Genomic DNA, 20,393 nt, shown 5'->3' with positions numbered 1-20,393 from the left:
CGCTAAGGGTTGTTGTGGCAATAGAATGTCTCTTTGAAGATACCATCAAAGGCATGCCTGTTAGTTATGGCCTCAGCACACATCAGGTTTGGTCAGAGGGCCAGATGGGTGCTAGTGAGGGCAGGGTGAGAAAGAGGTGACCATCAGAATACAAAATGGCTGCGGTTGATCAAAATGACTGCGGCTTATGTTAATGAAAGAACTTTCGCCAGACAAGATGGCGCAGGTAATGTTCATGCTTGTTATTTTAATTCTAACAGTCCTCCCTTTGAACATACCTCGCCAGCTTGCTAATCTATTCCAATGTCTTCGGGGCGAAAGGTACTCGTGTAAAGGGAACACTAGGGCGGTATACAGTGTACATCCAACACCCAACCACATATTACCAGTACTGAGATCAAGAAAAACATTGATATTTTCCAAGCCCAGTCCTTCGAGATGTCTCATAGCTAAACATGCAGTTGGGCTGATAATTGTAGTTTTTTGGTGGCATACATGTTGTACAGGCGGATACACAGACAATAGGAGGAGAAGATCGTTATCTGCAATAACTTATGCAGTGAGGGTAACAACTGGGAGAGGGTTTGTGCAAAAAGGTGTTCGCTGTACCGCAGTTTAAACTTGGTGATGAGCACAATTCCTAGATAAGGCAGTACATTCTTTGTAACACAAATAAACAGTTTATTGTACTAATTCTTTCAAGGGATAGAGATCATTGCGTGTACTTTTGAGAACTGGACTGGGGGAGTCCAAAACTAATAAGCATGTTCAGGATGGCAATTGGCGTTGTACAATCCTTGTGATACATAGTTTACTTTTTCTTCCATATTGGATGACATTCCCGTGCGATCATCAATACAATGACACTATGAATGCGAGTGATGTAGCATTTTACACCCCAAAAACTTTTTCTTGTCCATTTGGGGCACAACTAATACAAGGTGATTGGGAGAGAAGTTTAATCTAATATAATCGATGAGTTTTTCTTTCCAGTGTCTTTTTACAGTGAGCCATCACTTGTAGGCTCCCATTGTTCATCTTGGCGTTGGCGCTGTTGAGCACCGGCGATGGAGCTATGCGTCCAGCTCGGGTCCAGATTCCACGTTGCAGGGTGAGGTCGTTCCTACTCTGGGGTCACAATCCCTCTTCCCTGTTTACTAATCTAATCTATCGCTGGTATCTTAGACAGGGTACCCGCACCCTATTCTTTATCCGTGAAGTCCATCCCTACTAACCCTATCCTATCTTTGTCCATTGTTCCTTCATCAGGTTGATAAAAACCTCATGTGAAAAAGGGGGGGGGGGATTTGGGGAAGTCAAAGGAAGAGAGGGTGGAGTGGGGGTCGAACTGGAGATGGACCAAGGGGGACAGAGACTCTGCACAAACGAGCCCACCAATCGGGCCCAATGGATTGAGACTTCAGGCACAAGTAGACCAACAAGCTGGGGGCTTCTGAATAGCCCTTCTTTCTTTCTTGTCGGTGTTAGTGCCTCGTCCAGAATCTTGGCTCTGCGGCTCCGCCTTGGTCGTATTTATAGGTGTTCCACTCCTTGCAGTCAGGCTGTGCATCGCGTCCGACCTCTCTCTTCCAATGACTGGAGGGCATTCTTAAATCTAGCAGTGAGTATAAAACGAATTTTTAGAGAACTGGCAAGGGAAGATGTTATACAATTTTAGTTTTTTTCTCCCAACCCGCTAAGAAAATACGTATTATCTACTAAAAAGGAAGACAATGTGGATACTCTGTGTCTTTTATTATTTTATTTTTTTTGGGTATACTTATTCATTCCTACTTTTCACTGTTGTGCAGGTCTACGAACACTCATGGGATTTCCAATCATACATATTATCCTTCGTGCACTTTTCTCTTTCACAAATATGGTTGTGGCAGGAAATCTAAAACTATTAACCATATGGTCTGTCAAATTCAAACTAACTTTTCCAGGAAAAAAACGTTGTTACAAAACCAACTCCTGCAGGATTTTTTAACCACAATAGAAGGTGTGATGCGTTATTATCATGGGCCTACAGGTACCCTTCCTAGTATTGTGCACCATAATAGTACACAAGCTGAGCGTTGTCCCATCCTGTCAATATTTCTTACTTTTAACTAAACAGCTTGACCTCAGTACCCATTCAGCAGGGCTTACTACAACATTCCTTTTACTTTAGTTCAAATCATTTTTATAAACATTTGTTCGAGGCATATGGGCTGCAGATGGTACATTATGAATAGATCGCCATCTGGTGTTTGGCTCGGATGATTGCACTTGTTTTTCTCTTGGAGAGTCTTTTGTAGCTTGGTGACTCCTCCTTTGGTTGCTAGTGCGCACGGGCATCGGCTCCATCCTTAGATTGTTTTTTTCCGCCATCGGGTTCGGATGAGGATTGAAGCGCTCCAGATCGACTTCGGAAAGAAGTGACTTTTCGGCGCGTATTCCCTTTCCAATTCGACGGTATTGTTATCGAACGCGATTTCATTTCCATTCCGACGCGTTTTGATTCCAACATCAAAGAAAAACTTTGCTTCTACGTCGACGAACAGGAGGCCTTCTCGACGTGGTCAAGACCCGGAGTCCATGGAAAGGACTCCATTTAAGAAATGTCCAACATGTGGTGCTAAGTTCCCACACAAGGACCTACACGAGGTGTGCAACCTCTGCCTGTCGCCTGAACACGAATCCAGGGACTGCGAAGCCTGCGCAGCATTTTCTTCCAAGTCGACGATTAGAAACCGTCGAGCTCGAAGACACGAGGTTTCCAGAATGCAGTCGGAGGCGATCCCGGAGCTGTTCGAAGACCAGAATCTCGAAGAAGAAGATGATCATGAAGAACAGTCTGGGTCGGAAGGGGACGAGTCGGAGGTTGAAGAACTCGACGTTCAACAAACCGTGAGTGACGACGTCCCCTTACCAAAAAACCGACCCCGTGCGGTAAAGACCCCGCCTTCGAGCCCGGTCAAACCGCTGAAAAAAGTTTCCGACGCCCCGCCTTCGGGCCCGGCAACGAAACTGAAACCGAAACCCTCGGCCTCCCACCATGTCAGATCCGAGAAACGGTCGACATCGACTTCGACACCGAAGCTTCACGCAAGGGAAAGCTCGGGATCGAAACATTCCATGTCGAAACCGAAACATGCTTCGACGTCGAAGACTCACTCGGCACCGAAAAAATCGGACTCGAGCAAATCCTCGGTGCCGAAGACACCGAACATGGACGATCGGAAGCAAAGGCACCTTTCGGAACCAAAAGCTTCGGTCCCGACACAGGAGCAACAAACAGATCCGAAACAAAAGATTTTGTTTATCGATCCACAAACTGGCAAAGTGGTGACGAAGAAGAGGAAGAATGAACAGCTAGAGGACAAAGCTATTCCTTCTAAGAAGAGAACAATGGGGACAAATACAACTCCTCCTACTTCTCCTCGACCTAAGGTCACACCCTCTTCTCCTATTCCTCACACTATGCCAACTATTCCTCTACCTTCTACACCAAGACCATCTACACCTCACACAGATGTAGACAGTGACACAGGGGAGGGGGAACCTCATGGGGACGATGAATCTATCCCAGATGAGGAAGACCGATGGGAGCATTATGACGCAGGGTCAGATGACGACCCACAGTTATATCCCTCAAAACCTTCACCACCTGATGATAACACAGGTTTTGTACAGCTCATTAATAGGGCAGCAAAATATCATAAGGTAGACCTACATACAGAACCTCACGTAGCGGATTTCCTATTAGATACACTACCTACTGCACAAAGAACATCAGGTACTCTACCTATGCTGAAGGGTCTTCTCAGTCACACAACAGACCTATTTAAAGACCCAGTGAGGGCTAGGGTGTTAAACCCAAGAATTGATAAAAAATATAAGGCAGCTCCAAAGGACCCAATATTTATCAAGGGTCAGGTACCTCTGGACTCGCTTGTGGTTTCCAACGCTCGCAAAAGGGCAAACTCATTATCTACGGGAGAAGCCCCTCCACCTGATAAAGAGTCAAAATTAATAGATGCATCAGGGAAAAGAGTAGCATCACAAGCGGCAAACAGCTGGCGCATAGCCAATAGACAAGCGCTACTTGCACGCTATGATAGGGCGCACTATGATGAGTTAGAAAACCTCATCACACATCTCCCTAAAGAACATCAGAAAAGGGCAGATCAGCTTATACAGGAAGCAAAGATAATAACTAACACTTCCATTAAATGCGCCCTGGACGCAGCAGACACTGCAGCAAGATCCATCAACACCAGTGTCATGATAAGAAGACATGCATGGCTTAGAGTCTCAGGGTTCAAACAAGAAGTACAAACAGCTTTATTGAACCAACCTTTTGATCAGAAGACACTTTTCGGCTCAGGCACAGATGAGACTTTAGAAACGGCTAAGTCAATGGGAGCATTACAACAGCCAACACAAAGGGGTTCCTTTCGTAGATCCACCTATAGAGGGGGCTCAAAAAGTACAGGAACAAGTCAGCAATCTACCTCTTTTACACCAACATCACCAAGAGGTAATTCAAGAGGCAGTTACAGAGGTAACAACAACAAGGGTAGAGGTCGCGGAAATAATAACAACCGCAACTCCCCAATCCCAAAACAGTGACTTAATACAACTCCCCCCAGACCACATAACACCGGTCGGGGGACGTCTATCACAGTTCCTACCTGTCTGGGAAAACATCACATCAGACAAGTGGGTGAGACAAATTATCCAACATGGTTATTGCCTAGAACTCACAGCTACCCCACCAAACATCCCCCCCAAACAGCGTCCAATGAGTCAAGACCATCTGACATTGTTAAAAGAATACTATCACTGCTACAAAAGCATGCCATAGAGAAGGTTCCAAAACATCAACAAGGGACAGGAGTATACTCTCTATACTTCCTAATCCCCCAAAAAGATGGGTCTCTAAGACCAATCTTAGACCTCAGACCTCTCAATGCATACATAAATTCGGAAAATTTCCACATGGTCACGCTCCAACAAATACTTCCTTTACTGAAGAAAGGGGGCTTTCTTTCTACACTGGATCTAAAAGACGCTTACTTTCACATCCCAATTCACAAAGCCCACAGAAAATACCTAAGGTTTGTAGTGGAAGGACAACATTATCAGTTCAAGGTCCTTCCGTTTGGGGTCACAACGGCACCAAGAGTGTTCACAAAATGCCTAGCAGTGGTTGCAGCACACCTAAGAAGACAACAAATACATGTCTTCCTTTACTTGGACGATTGGTTAATAAAGGCCAAGTCACAAGAAGAATGTCTTCACAACACACAGAAGACCATTCAATTACTGCACCACCTAGGGTTTACAGTGAACTACAAAAAATCCCACCTACAACCAAACAGGATTCAACAATACCTGGGGGGCTACTATAGACACAGAAAGAGCCAAAGCATACCCCAATCCAATCAGGATACAAACAATGGTCAAGTTGATACAAAGATTTCAACCACAACACTCACTACCAGCACGAGTGTTTATGCAGCTGTTAGGCATGATGTCCTCCTGCATACTACTAATACCACATGCCAGACTACAGATGCGTCCACTACAGGAGTGTCTAGTGACACAGTGGAATCAGGCTCAAGGTCAGATTACAGATCTGGTGTTGGTAGACGACCGTACGCATCGCTCTCTGAAGTGGTGGAACACAACAAAAATTTCCAAGGGACGGTCGTTCCTAGAACCGATTCCACAACTGATACTGACAGCAGACGCATCGATCTCCGGATGGGGAGCGCATATGGACAAATACACAGTGCAGGGGAAATGGAGTGTGCAGCAAAAGAAACTGCACATCAACTACTTGGAACTACTAGCAGTATTTCTAGCATTGAAAGCTTTCCAAATGCAAATAACCAACAAGGCAGTCCTGATCAGAACAGACAACATGACTGCAATGTATTACATTCAAAAACAGGGGGGGACACACTCTCTCCAACTATCCAAACTAGCACAGGACATTTGGAGATGGGCCATTCCTCAAAAGATCTATCTGTTAGCAGAACACCTACCAGGAGTTCAAAATCAGATAGCAGACATCCTAAGCAGAGAGTCAGAACAAGTACACGAATGGGAGCTGCACGACCAGATACTGCAGCCTTTCTTACAAAGATGGGGGCAACCAGTTCAAGTTCAAGTTCGGGCATTTATATAGCGCACTACTCACCGAGAGGGTCTCAAGGCGCTTGGGAAGGGGTTCATTTGTTGTCGAATAGCCAGGTCTTAAGTTCTTTTCTGAAGGAGATGTGGTTTTGAGTAAGGCGGAGGCGAGTGGGGAGTGAGTTCCAGGTCTTGGCCGCCAGGAAGGAGAAGGATCTTCCTCCCATGGTGGATTTTCGGATGCGCGGGACTGCGGCGAGGGCTTGATTGGACGATCTTAGTTGGCGGGTGGGTTTGTAGAAGGACAGTCGAGTGTTGAGGCATTCGGGTCCTAGATTGTAGAGGGCCTTGTGTGCGTGGGTGAGAAGACGGAATGTAATTCTTTTGTTGACGGGAAGCCAGTGGAGGTCTTTTAGGTGTCCGGTGATGTGATCTTGGCGGGGGATGTCCAATATGAGTCTCGCTGATGCGTTTTGGATGCGTTGGAGTTTTTTCTGTAATTTTGCTGTGATTCCGGCGTATAGTGTGTTACCATAGTCCAGTCGACTTGTGACCAGTGCGTGGGTGACAGTCTTTCTTGTCTCGAGGGGGATTCAGCGGAAGATCTTTTTGAGAGTGCGAAGTACGTTGAAGCAGGAGGATGAGACTGCGTTGACTTGTCTGGACATCGAGAGAGAGGAGTCTAGGATGAAGCCAAGGTTACGTGCATGGTCTGTGGGTGTGGGTGCTGTGCCCAGAGCGGAAGGCCACCAAGAGTCGTCCCAGGCAGAGGGAGAAGATCCTAGGATGAGCACCTCCGTTTTGTCTGAGTTGAGTTTTAGGCGGCTGTGTTTCATCCATTCGGCTACTTCTTTCATGCCTTCATGGAGATTGGTTTTGGCGGTGTTGGGGTCTTTGGTGAGGGAAAGGATTAATTGGGTGTCGTCGGCGTAAGAGATGATGTTGAGGTTGTGTTGGCGCGCGATGGATGCGAGGAGTTGAATGGGGGAAGTCGGACTCTCTGAGTTCTCCCAGCTAGGAACGAGGTGATCCAGTCCAAGGCTTTTCCTTGTATGCCGATGTTGCTGAGGCGTTGTATTAGGGTGCTGTGGCAGACTGTGTCGAAGGCGGCGGAGAGGTAGAGTAGAATGAGGGCCACTGTTTCTCCGTTGTCCAGTAGTGTTCTGATGTCGTCTGTTGCTGCAATGAGGGCGGTTTCGGTGCTGTGTTTGGCTCGAAATCTGGACTGAGAGGGGTCGAGGGAGTTGTTGGATTCAAGGAAGGCGGCGAGCTGGCTGTTGACGGCTTTCTCAATGACTTTGGCCGGGAATGGGAGGAGGGATATGTGTCGGCAGTTTTTAAGTTCAGAGGGGTCTGTTGTGGGTTTCTTCAAAAGGGCGCTGAGTTCGGCGTGTTTCCAGATTTCTGGGAAGGTGGCAGAGTTGAACAAGCAGTTGATGACATCACGGAGATGGGGTGCGATGATGGAGTCAGCTTTGTTGAAGATGTGGTGGGGGCAGGGGTCGGTTGGCGAGCCAGAGTGGATTGAGTTCATTAGGCGGATGGTGTCTTCAGTGGTGATTGGGTTCCAGGCGCTAAGGTTGTTAGTTGGCGGAGTAGGATCTGAGGGGTGTGGGGAGGGTTGGTCGCTGGGAGTTATCTTGAAGCTGTTGTGGATGTCGGCAATTTTGTTGTAGAAGAAGGAGGATAACGCATCGCAGAGGTCTTGGGAGGGAGTGATGTCGTTAGAAGCTGCGGTGGGGTTGGTGAATTCTTTGACGATGTTGAAAAGTTCCTTGCTGTTGTGAGTGTTGTTGTCGAGACGATCCTTGAATGCTGATTTCTTGGCAGATCGAATCAGTTGGTGGTGTTTGCGGGTAGCTGCCTTAAGGGTGGCCATGTTGTCGGTGGTTGGCTTTTTTCTCCATGTTTTCTCCAGGGTGCGGCATAGCTTCTTGGATTTTTTAAGGTCATCATTGAACCAGGGAGCCTTTTTGCTGGCTGATTTGATCTGGTGCTTTTTCAGGGGTGCTAATTCGTCAGCACTGTGGGTGATCCATTGCTTGAGATTGGTGGCCGCTTGGTTTGGGTCCAGTGAGAGGGTGGGAGGGTTTTGGTTGAGTGATGTGAGGAGTTGGTCGGAGGTGATTTTGTTCCAGTTTCTCCGAGGAATAGGTTGTGGGTGGTTGTGGGTCAGGGTGGTTTTGTAGCTGAAGTGAACACAGCGGTGGTTCCATTTTATCGTTATTTTATATAGCGTTTCTTTATGCTGAATGCATGATGTTGTTTTTGTAAAGCGTTGGAAACAAACACTGATCTATAGTTCCTTATAATGCTTTTTCCAACTTTCAATTACAATCAATAGTCTACAGTGTTAACACACATGTTTACTGTGTGATGTCTTTAACCCAAGTGGGCTAGTGCGACTTAATGAGCATAAGCCATAATTCATCTCAATAGGGCCCACGTGGTCTTGTTTACATAATTTCTATTTTCAATCGGCCTCCTCAGACATACGCTTCAACAGTTCATTCATACTCCAACTCAGCTGTCCAGCCATGAGCTGAAAAGCTCTCCCTGTCCTCCCGCACCATGGAACTCACCAGCTGACACCAGGGCATTTTGGACTCCTACACCAGAAACGGCAGGTTACGCGGCTGCGAAGTGAGGTTTCAGAGAGGGGCGGGGCTAGCCACATGCTGAAAAGTGCTCCCTGTCCTTCCTATGGACACGTGCAGAAGAGATTATTTATGTGGAAGACCAACTGGCCACTCTTGTTACCCACACCCCTTCTGGGGAGTTACCAGATGAAACCTCAACCACGGCCCACACCGAACCTGCCCTGCAGCCACCATCTGGTGCTTTTGAGACATCGATTCGGGTGGCCCACATCCCTCTATTCAGGCATTGAGGACAAATCCCTTTGTTCCCACCCTACAAGTGAAAGCCAAAGAAGGCTGTTTCGTTGCCAGGTAATCCGATTTCAGGCTCTAAACATAGATGGAGAAAACCTAAGTGTGCAAATAAGAGAGGACATTTCGGTGACACTGGTCAGTTTCGACAATGACCAACCAGATATTACTTTACAAATTCAGAACTCTTTATCTCCCTATTACCAGTTATCTGTTTAAATTAGAGGGAAGACTAGCAAAGGTGGATGGGGATGTTAAGAATTCAGGCTTATTGTTGGGGAAGTTGAATTTTAGTCTCTCTCAGCAGGCTGTTTTCTACCTTAAGCAGCACCCCATCACAGACGTCAAACCATAAGATTCCAAGCCTTGATTTTGTTGGTGCTTTGGTAGCACCTGAGGCATGGGACCAAACTAGTCCAGTTCAGCCACCTCCACATGTATTCTGGGTAGGGGAGGAAGGCAATAGGCTGTCGGTGTCGCTGAACCTCAAGTAGTAACTACCTCTAATGTCCAGGACAATAGCAGGCGGAAAGAGGCATCACATTCCCTTAAGGTAACTCTGACAGTGGTCTGTATTACTTCTCCAATGGTGACTTTACAAATTGCCTCTGCCTTCTAAACCTTATGTTTGTGTTATGACTAATTTCCATTTGTTTAATGAGGGAGTTGCAGAAGGCAATCAGGAACTGAAAAATAAAGTTGCTCATGGGTTCTCAAGTATATTTGGGGTTTTGCCTTGTCAGTGGCATGAGGAGATTGTTATGGTACCAAGAGTGGATAAAGTAGGTTATGGAGAATTTTTTTGGTGAACTTCAGAAATTCTTAGAGAGTTGATCAGAATTTGCCTACTTCTAGCTCCTCCCCTTTTAAGAACACTGAGATTACACTGTTCCCCCGGGTTATTTTTACCCTCATAAGAGGATGGTCCTTAGGCCATCATCTAGGGATTTGACTTCACAGGAGGCGAGAGGGCAGACAGTTTCAAATATGGTGGTGACCCAGGTTGCCTCAGCTGTCCCGCTCTGTAACAGATTTGAACCTTTGTCGGGCCTTAATGAGCTGGATTGACTACCCACATTACATGCTAGGAAAGAGGGACGCCTAAGGGGATAGAGGACAGGAAGTATAATACCTTGAGTATATTAAGCTGGAATGTGGCTGGGGGAAGGACCTTATTGGCTGAAGAGCACAAGGTTAACTTTCTTAAAACATTTGAGGTTATCTGCCTACAAGAGACCTGGGAAGACTTGGGGGGCTTCCAGTTGGATGGTTATGCAGCCTTTCATGTGCATGCAATACCCTCGGCTCATGGCAGAGCTAAGAGGGGGCTAGTGACCTTTGTGAGCCTAGGATTAAGATGTGCTAAGGAAATTATTGGGCAAACAGCAACACATTTTGTAGGGGTGCTTTTAACTTTTCTCCACAATATTTTTGTGCTAGTCAATGTTTGATTCGCCCACCTCAGATGCACCCTTAGAGAGGGAACTTAAATCCTTTCTTAAAGGTTGGTTTTCGGCTCACTTCATTGCACCTAATGTCGTGCTTGCAGGGGATTTTAATTTGCACCCCTGCTGGGTATGTACATTTATTGCAGGAGAGTACGATTTATTTGTGGAGTTGGAGCAGTCTCATTTCACATATGATTGTCAAGGCGACACCTTAAATATTCTTCTGTCTGAATATAATTCTATTAACTTCCTGCCCAACCAAGAGTCCTATTCCCCTAATGTGGTACCTACATTTAAGGTTGGGGATTAGAGTTCGATTATTGACTTCAGTTATGTTTCGCCTGGTCTTTTGTCTCTTTTAAATATTTTAAAAATAGTTTTAAATACTCAAAGTGATCGCAACCCTCTTAAGGCAGAATTTAGGTGGTATAATTTAGAGAGGGTCAAACGAGTTGTATATAGAGACCTCCTACTACCTAAGGAACAAGGCCATAGACTAAGCTGGCGGACAAGTATATACCGGGGGATGTTCTTAGAAATGTGTTGCAATTGTGTAGAGGGAACTTTGAAGTTTGTCTTGAACAGGATCCCCCTGATCAGAATATTCTGGCCTACTTTCTAAATATTTGCAAAGAAGTAAAATCAGCCCTTGCAAAAAGAGCAAATAGGGTTTACTGATGCAGATATAAATGGTTTGATAAGAAATTCTCTTAGGCCCATAAAGATTTGATTATAGCTCTGCGCCACAAACTAAGATCTAAAAAGGCTGTAAGGAAGGCTAGTTGCCAGTATACCATGTTTTGTAGGTTGCGGAGGAAAGAGCTTAACAAAGAAGCATGGGAACAGCTATTGTCTGCTTGTGAATCAAGAAATAGTTCAGGTTTCTGGAAAGTTGTGAACCGATATTCAATGAGGTTGTAGTCTGCGACGTGGTACAGGTTAGTCCAGCACAGGGATGGCTAACTCACTTTGATTCAGAAAAGGGGGTGGTGATGAACAGAGTGTCTGAATTAAGCAGACCACTCTTACCCAGTCCAAAGATCAGGGCTTGATCCATCACCGTTTTTTAGCTCACTGCACCATCTCAGCTCAGAACTTGGCTATATGCAAATTAGTCTGACCCTGGCCCAGTGCATCATGGGATCAGGGCAGACCAAACTACCAAGCCAATTCTTATACTGGGACGGAAACAAGCTACCGGGGACCGGTTTCTGGCATTTCAGCCGTCTTCGGCCCGGCTTGCTTGAATCCTGATGGTGCAATGAGCTAGGGACTCACATCTGAGTATACCCTTCCACGCTTATGGTGGACAAAAATGATTCAAAAAAGGGGGTGGTGATGAACAGAGTGTCTGAATTAAGCAGACCACTCTTACCCAGTCCAAAGATCAGGGCTTGATCCATCACCGTTTTTTAGCTCACTGCACCATCCCAGCTTAGAACTTGGCTATATGCAAATTAGTCTGACCCTGGCCCAGTGCATCATGGGATCAGGGCAGACCAAACTACCAAGCCAATTCTTATACTGGGAAGGAAACAAGCTACCGGGGACCGGTTTCTGGCATTTCAGCCGTCTTCGGCCCGGCTTGCTTGAATCCTGATGGTGCAATGAGCTAGGGACTCACATCTGAGTATACCCTTCCACGCTTATGGTGGACAAAAATGATTCAAAAAAGGGGGTGGTGATGAACAGAGTGTCTGAATTAAGCAGACCACTCTTACCCAGTCCAAAGATCAGGGCTTGATCCATCACCGTTTTTTGGCTCACTGCACCATCCCAGCTCAGAACTTGGCTATATGCAAATTAGTCTGACCCTGGCCCAGTGCATCATGGGATCAGGGCAGGCCAAACTACCAAGCCAATTCTTATACTGGGAAGGAAACAAGCTACCGGGGACCGGTTTCTGGCATTTCAGCCGTCTTCGGCCCGGCTTGCTTGAATCCTGATGGTGCAATGAGCTAGGGACTCACATTTGAGTATACCCTTCCACACTTATGGTGGACAAAAATGATTCAGAAAAGGGGGTGGTGATGAACAGAGTGTTTGAATTAAGCAGACCACTCTTACCCAGTCCAAAGATCAGGGCTTGATCCATCATTGTTTTTTAGCTCACTGCACCATCCCAGCTCAGAACTTGGCTATATGCAAATTAGTTTGACCCTGGCCCAGTGCATCATGGGATCAGGGCAGACCAAACTACCAAGCCAATTCTTATACTGGGAAGGAAACAAGCTACCGGTAGCTTGTCTCCTTTCTGGTGAAGAATTGGCTTGGTAGTTTAGTCTGCCCTGTTCCCATGATGCACTGGGCCAGGGACAGACTGATTTGCATATAGCCAGGTTCTGAGCTGGGATGGTGCAGTGAGATAAATAACGGTGATGGATCAAGCCCTGAACTTTGGACTGGGTAAGAGTGGTCTGCTTAATTCAGACACTCTGTTCATCACCACCCCCTTTTCTGAATCGTTTTTGGCCACTATAGGTGTGGCAGGGTATACTCAGACATGAGTCCCTTTCTCACTGCATCATCAGGATTCAAGCAAGCCGGGCGAAAGACGGCTGAAATGCCAGAAACCGGTCCCCGGTAGCTTGTCTCCTTTCTGGTGAAGAATTGGCTTGGTAGTTTAGTCTGCCCTGTTCCCATGATGCACTGGGCCAGGGACAGACTGATTTGCATATAGCCAGGTTCTGAGCTGGGATGGTGCAGTGAGATAAATAACGGTGATGGATCAAGCCCTGATCTTTGGACTGGGTAAGAGTGGTCTGCTTAATTCAGACACTCTGTTCATCACCACCCCCTTTTCTGAATCGTAACTCACTTTGAGACAATTTATTTAGATAGTGTTTATACTGAACTACCCAGAGGTGTAGAATTGCATTTTGATGTTCAGCAAGTTGCAGAGGCTATTGAGGCCATGTCCTCTGGTAATGCACCTGGTTCGGTCTGAGTCCCTGAGGGTCTTTTTAAATGTGGCAGTTTTTAAGAAAGGTAATTGAGTAGACTCCGCTTGCTACTGGCCCATTTTATGCTGGCTGATGAGGTGAGGATTATTGACAGAGAAGTATGAAAGCGATCACTGAATGGGCAGAGGCTATGAAAGATCATATTAGATGTCCAATATGGTTTTTGACCAGGGTGGGGACGATTGAGCAGAATTTGAAACTCCATTTAGTGATCTCAGAATATACTGTGGCCAAGAAGGAGTCGGTTCATCACCCCTTAATGGATATCAGCACAGCCTTCGACACAGTGGATAGATAGAAACTGTGGGCTGTGCTGGGGGGCAATGGGGGAGTTGAGACTGGCCTTGTTTCTTTTTTGCGCAATTTGCATGCTGGACTGGAGTCGTCAGATATGGTCCCTCTGGGAAATGCACTATGTACTATAAATTTAGGGTTGTATTTTAGCCCCAGTGCTTTTTATCTTGTAGGACAACTAGCTGGAAAGGTGCAGAGATGTTCCACTAGCTGAGATTAGGCCGGTTCCAGCATTATTGTACGCTCATGATAACGTTGTTTGGCGCGTACCGCTAATTGCCTGCAACTCCTGTTAGATTGCTTTTATGGATAATATGTTCTATTTATAGACAGGGGGACCCGAATAACCCAAAGGCATCTGAGAGTAAAGCAACTTAGAACGAAAGCAATGCCTATGGTAAATGTTTTATTGAAAAATATAACTTAATTATAGAAAAGACACCACTAATTGTCCTTTCCTAACCTAACATCATGGTCCTAAAGAAATAAATCTCAATTGAATCAAAAGCACTTGTTTTCCTAAGAAGCTAAAGTTACATTAATCACTCATAGAAGAAATATTAAAGCTGTTTATTATTTCTTTAAGCTTATTTTTTTCTTTTTAGTAACACAAATATACACAGTTTATACAATACAAACAAACGACATTTCAAAAATAACCAATTTGCTGGTCTAAACAGCCCACAACTATTTCAATAGAAGGACGTTGACTTATAATTATGTCACAACATTCCATATATCCGGTCATCAACAAAAAACATATAAGAGCTTCAAAGGGTCAATTCCATTCTCCCTCTAAGATATATCAGGCTCCTTATTCATATAATGACACATACAGTATCTCAATTTTCTTATGTTGATGCCTTATTATATGCAGTTGATGTGTTTCAGCCTTTTTCTTAGTTCAGGCCTCTTCAGGACTTTAGGGCAATTCAACCAATGAATTCCTTAGGTCAACATCTCTTGTAAACCAATCCAACCATTGAAGTCTCTTTATAGCTCTCAATTTTTTTGTGGAGAAAATGTACTTCTGCCCACCAAGTATCCACCTCCCGCTTCTAAGGGGTCAATGCTCCCATTTCATAGAGGGCAGCTGCAGCGTTACCTAAATAAAACACTCTTTCTGTGTAGATAGGGACCAAATCTCCAACTGCTCCTTCAACCGTGGAAACGTCGATACTGGACAGGATAATATGGGCCTAAATTTTTTTTTTTAATCTTCTACTTATGGCAAAAAAAATGCCAAAACCGAGAAGCTAAGATTAATGGTAATTTTATTGGCAATACTATTAAATGTTGTTACCTAGCCATCTGGCTGGACCGGAAGTTTAATTGGGATCCGTTGTTGAGAAATCCTGTTCAGTCCTTTAATAGGGTTGCTCATAGTATGTGCAAGGCACTCAAGCCATACTCATTTTCAATCCTTATTGAATCTTTATAAAGCAATTTGTCTCCCAGCTGTTTCTTTTGGGTCAGAAATTTGGGAGTACAAGTGTTGGCATTCAATTCAGGTAGCGGTAAACAAGTTCCTGAGAAGGATTTTGAGATTGCTGCAGAGTGTCAATGGAGATAGTGCATTCAGAGGTGTCGGGGCTGATTTTCTTTCTGATTTTATTAAAGTCCCCCTTTCCCTCCCCCCCATACTATTATGGCTCGCAGTCTGGTTGGAAAAGGAATTGGACCTCAACAGAATGATCTTAAAAGATTGTCTGACCCTCGAATATAGTTGTCCTATCCCTTGGTTGCACTATGTAAAAAGCACTTTGTGACTTAGGTAAATATTTTTTTTTTTAACCCGGAGCAAATTACTTGGTCAGACATTGCCCACATCAAGGAAGCTTTTTGAGCCACAATAAATGAAATAAGATCTTTTTTTTCTGTTCAACTGCCTCTATTTAACTGTCTTGATAGACAACGACCAGCAGAGGTCAGTTAAATACCAGAATTGCTTTCTGCTGAGAGACTTTCTTTTTTTAATTTTTCTGGCAACTGCCTATATTTAACTTTCTTGATAGAAAACGACCAGCATAGGTCGGTAAAATACCAGAATCACTTGGCATTCTCTAGATTACAGTCCACAGAAATTATCTTCCACAGCACCCGTAAACAATAATATTTTTTCAAATCTTGTATTTTCAGTGATCTGACCACTGAAAACTCAGATTTTATATTAAAAACAGAGCTTTGGACTATTCCATTTCCCACTGAAAAGCAATATTTCTCTCCATGTGTTCCCATACCTGGCGTGTCACGCAGTTTGGTGCTTAATTTTCCTCCATGTTAAAGAACAGCAGATGTATCAGCACCCAGGCTAATGTGCTGCATAGCTAAATACATATAAGGTACCAAAGGCGAGACCGATTGCATTCCAAATGCTTGTTCTTAATAATGACTTCACACAAGTGCGGCCGGCTCAGTTGTATTTGATATTTCTATCTATTTATAATGTTTGCTTTTATGTATCATGGTTTTTAGCTAGGGGCCTATGTGATATGTGAGCCATCATTTAAAGAGTCCAATTTTTCACTTTTTTCCTTTTAACACCAACGGTGCGGTGCAGATTTACCCTGTGCGCTGACCAACTTCAATTCCCATTGTTCATGACGAGCTCAGCTCGTCATGAGTGTACGAGAGGTGTACCTCATGACGAGCTGAGCTCGTCATGAGCATGGAAGGGGTTAAATCATATACTCCAATTGGTTCATTCATTTTTGTTGAAACAAAATCCATCTGCAAAAGATACAAATTAAAACCAATAATGCTCAACCCCAACATGGTGCTCAAGTTCAAACAGGGTTTGCAGCAATAACAATTCCATTAATCATAAATCCACATAACATTCCTCATTGTATTTAATCTATGGGGTTCGTTGGTATTCTGTGCACTATGTTGCAGTTGTAATCATATTTCGTTCTCTGTCTCCTCTCATGGTCTTTCGAACTGCATTTTTGAAGCATGTATACTGTAGGTACACATGCTTTGCATACTCCTGCTATCTAGTGTTGAGTCCGGATGTTTGCATGTTGTTTTTCTTAGAAGAAGTCTTTTCCATTCACAAGTTACGGTGACTCGTCCCTCCTTTCAGTGATAGTGCGCATGGGCATTGTTAGATTGTTCTCTTTCTGCCATAGGGTTTGGACGTGATTTGCTGTGCTCCAGTTCGAGACAGTGTGTCTCGAACCGCGTTCTTCGGGCCTAGCCCATTTATTTCACTGCTACTCGAACAAACACCATTGAGTATTCTGCAGATGGAACGGACTCTGTTCCAATTCTGCCCTCTGTGCCACTCCAGATATCCACGCACCGACCTTCACAAAGAAATGCCGCAACAGAATATCGAAGACACACTCGATATCTTTGGGGAAGATATTGAAAAGGAAGAGGCGGAAGCGTCTGCAGAGGAAGAAGAGGCCTTCTCCATCCAAGATTCCAACTTCATTCCGAGCTGGAGATAGAACTTGCGTACCATGAGGTTTCAGCCGGTCAAGGTGTCGTAAGTACCACAGCCCCTTTGCCCCAAAAAAATCCCTCCACTAAACATAATGTTTCTGGGCCACCACAGCCATCAGGCCATGGTAGGCCCTCTTACAGGTCCTGATACAGGGGATGGGAATGACACTCGTGGACAATCACCAGCAGGGTAAGTAACATCCATATATAACACTATATTTCAGTAACTTAGTGTTCCCTCCATGATCCTACAGCAGTGCTTTGAGTAGAGGATAAATGTATAACTAGACATATAATTGAATGGATCTAGTATTGTGGGATCTACTTGGGGGTAGTTTACAGCGCCCTTCAAAGAATATTTATAGCAAGGCAACCTCTCTTGGTGCCTATGTAAGTGACCATATCAGACTCAAACAGTTGTCAAGACGGAAGGTCCTGTGGGCGTCCTGCCAAAAAGAGAAATTGCCGCTTTCCAATACTCTCCGGAAACAAAGATTGCGTAAGCTAAAGCTAACACTTTTAGGGTCACTTAAGTGCTAAGTAACTGAGATAGCATGATCACTCAACATCATCAAGATAGCTACACTGACATGTCACTGTGTGAAACAGGACCCATGGTGCACCAATCACAGCTCAAGAAACTGACCTGAAAAAGTTAGGACTCCATACGCCACAGTTTTGTTTAAAGTGTAAAGGTGTAGATAAAAGCACACTGGTGGGTGTGAGAGGGAAGGCCATTTAACACCCAAAGACAGCAGAGGACCCAACATAACTGTTGCCAGAGCAGCAAAAACAAAGGGTCTGTCTCAGGGAAAGTAGAACCTGATATGGGATAAGTTGGCCTGTAATTAGTGGTGGACTCTTATATTGTCTGGGACACGCTCTTGGGAAATGGATTTTTGTCTCTTTTCTTGTCCCACATTTCAGCTTGTTAAAGCTGCTGGACTATGGAATAAAGCAGAATGTTTGCATGATCCTCAACTCTTGTCCTGATACAGCATTTGTCTTGAGTGTGTCAATATACTATACGGCTCTGGCCTAGAAAACCTTGTAAGATTGAAGGTATTGTTCCTTTCTAGAGTGCTCGTTTATATGTTATGTTCTTTACTTTTGCAGAAAAGGAGTTGTGCGCATGCCATATTGGAGTAATTTGTGTTTCTGGAAGTCCTAAGGGGATATTCTCTTTATTTTAGCAAGGGTACCAGTTACAAAATTGTAACTTAATGTGGTATTCCAAAACCCAATGGGCTCCTCATTTAAGCTCATAGACCAATATAAATTCAAAAAGCTCTAAAAATTGTTAGTAAAACAAACTGCCTTTTATTTTATATTGTTGCACCTAATGCCTTGAAGTGGGATTGCATAGATTCAAGAGGATGATTATTTGCTAGACAACATTACTGGTCTTATTCATTGAGGTCTAAATTATAGTACTAAGAGTATTTTTGTTTTTCTTTAAATTTTTTTAATTTTCAAAAAACATGCGAAGTGATCTTTCACTTGAAAGCCAAACTTTAGGGTATCACTATTCCTTCATTTCGTGATCATCAGTGCTTTAAATAACTATTTATTAAACTCATTGTTTTTCCACTTTCACTTAGTTGAAATTGTTTTCTTTCAGGGATCAAAATGTGAAGTTCAGGTGAAAAATGGAGGTTTATATGAAGGAGTTTTTAAAACCTACAGCCCTAAGGTATTATCCAAGTCTGCTTTTCTGTTACTGTTTTCTTCATGTGACCCATTCATACTGCATCTTGCTTACTTATGAAGTGCCTGCTATACGCATGGTAAATAATTTGATTCGCTTACCTTTTTCAGCTATCTTTTGAAAATGCACATGACATTCATGTAATAGAATATTCTTTGCTGTCTTTGTAGTGTACAACATGTTTCCGAAATAGTAGGTTGTGAGCGTTTTTTGTGTGAGTGAATTAATATAAACTCTGCCTGTTTTTCTCGTATTTCCAACTTCTGTGAATTTGGAGCAATTGCTGTATTGAGTCTGGAAAAGTATGTCCTAAAGGGTTGAATCTAAAGTCTTTGTTGACTGTTACTACATAGATGATTTAATCTACAAGGAATCTGTCTAGCCTCACCTATTTTCTTATACAAGTTCTACACCACCTTAGGTTTCTTTTTCTAGCACTGATTGGTGTGGTGAAGAGTATCCATGAGGATAGTGCGGTGGAGAAATGTACTCTTGTTGAGAGATTTTACTGGAGTGTGGTGGTGGGAAACTTTCTTAAATGACTTGGAGAGCTACTTCATTTGCTTGTGATGTTCCTTTTGGGTTGGTGAGTAGTGTAGAAGTTCAAAAGTGATGGATGAGTAGATAGACCAGTCCACCTGACCTGACTAGGGTTGGCAGACCAGGTTGGTCGTATCTGGGCTGACATAGTTCAAGTTTTTCATTTGTTGTGTGTTTGGAGAGTGGTGTCCAAGGTGTCTTTCATGTGCTTTGCTGGGATTTTGAAGTCTGTAAAACTTTTTGCTCTCACGGTGATGGCAACTGTTGGTTATTTGGTGATGAAATTGCCATTAGGAGGACAATAGATGTAATGGAAGGTGACTTTAAAAACCTTTTTATTGTATCTTGGTACAGGTAACAAACAGAAGTACAGTTATGTCTTATTAAAACTGAAAACCTCATGCTTACAGGTTGGGTGTGCGTCTTACAAGGATACAGACCACATTATTTTACAATGGGGTAGGGTACCCGTGGGGGTGCTATGCACCTCTGTAGTCATCAGTCTCTTAGTGACACAAGGTGACTATGTTGATGACAAGAAGTTGCAGGAGCGGAGTTAGGATTTGATGATTAGGTGATGAGCATGCCGATTGTTAGTTTGTTGAGGTGCATGCCGCTTGTTGGTTTGTCTTCGTGTTGGATGATGATTTCTTGAAGGGCCATGATATCAAGGATGTGGAAAACATTTTGGTGAGTGCCAGATTTGTGTGATAAGAATGGCATCAAGATTGTGTGTGGTGTAAAGGTCTGAGATGGACAACTGTAGCGTTGCTTTTAGTATGTGGTGCTGTGAAAGATTGCCAAGGGAGGAAGTGCAGGGTAAGTTAAGGTTGGATGGCATATGAATGGAACTGGGAGGGCTGTCTGCATAGATTTGTGATGGTGTGAGGAAAAACTAGATGAAATGTTGGTTCCTTGTAAGTGGGTGGTTTAAGGTGCAGGGGCTCAGTTTCTTTCTAAACAGGAGACAACT

At 44.1% G+C, this 20,393-nt stretch overlaps 1 protein-coding gene across 22 annotated transcripts in view; it reads left to right on the top strand.

Annotated features, from left to right (window-relative positions):
* Nucleotides 1–20,393, top strand: part of ATXN2 (ataxin 2) — a 1,802,199-nt gene that overhangs the window by 237,510 nt on the left and 1,544,296 nt on the right. For all 22 annotated transcript variants that reach the window (XM_086943042.1, XM_086943056.1, XM_086943053.1 and 19 more), the window contains one exon: nucleotides 18,794–18,865. In XM_086943042.1, the coding sequence (XP_086799168.1) occupies nucleotides 18,794–18,865 (72 nt within the window). The remainder of the gene's footprint in view (nucleotides 1–18,793; nucleotides 18,866–20,393) is intronic.

Source organism: Lissotriton vulgaris, chromosome 11, assembly GCF_964263255.1.
Source record: "Lissotriton vulgaris chromosome 11, aLisVul1.2, whole genome shotgun sequence".
In the NCBI taxonomy this organism is placed as follows: domain Eukaryota; kingdom Metazoa; phylum Chordata; class Amphibia; order Caudata; family Salamandridae; genus Lissotriton; species Lissotriton vulgaris.
The sequence above is the reverse complement of the archived record's forward strand: the minus strand, read 5'-3'. Positions and strand labels throughout refer to the sequence as shown.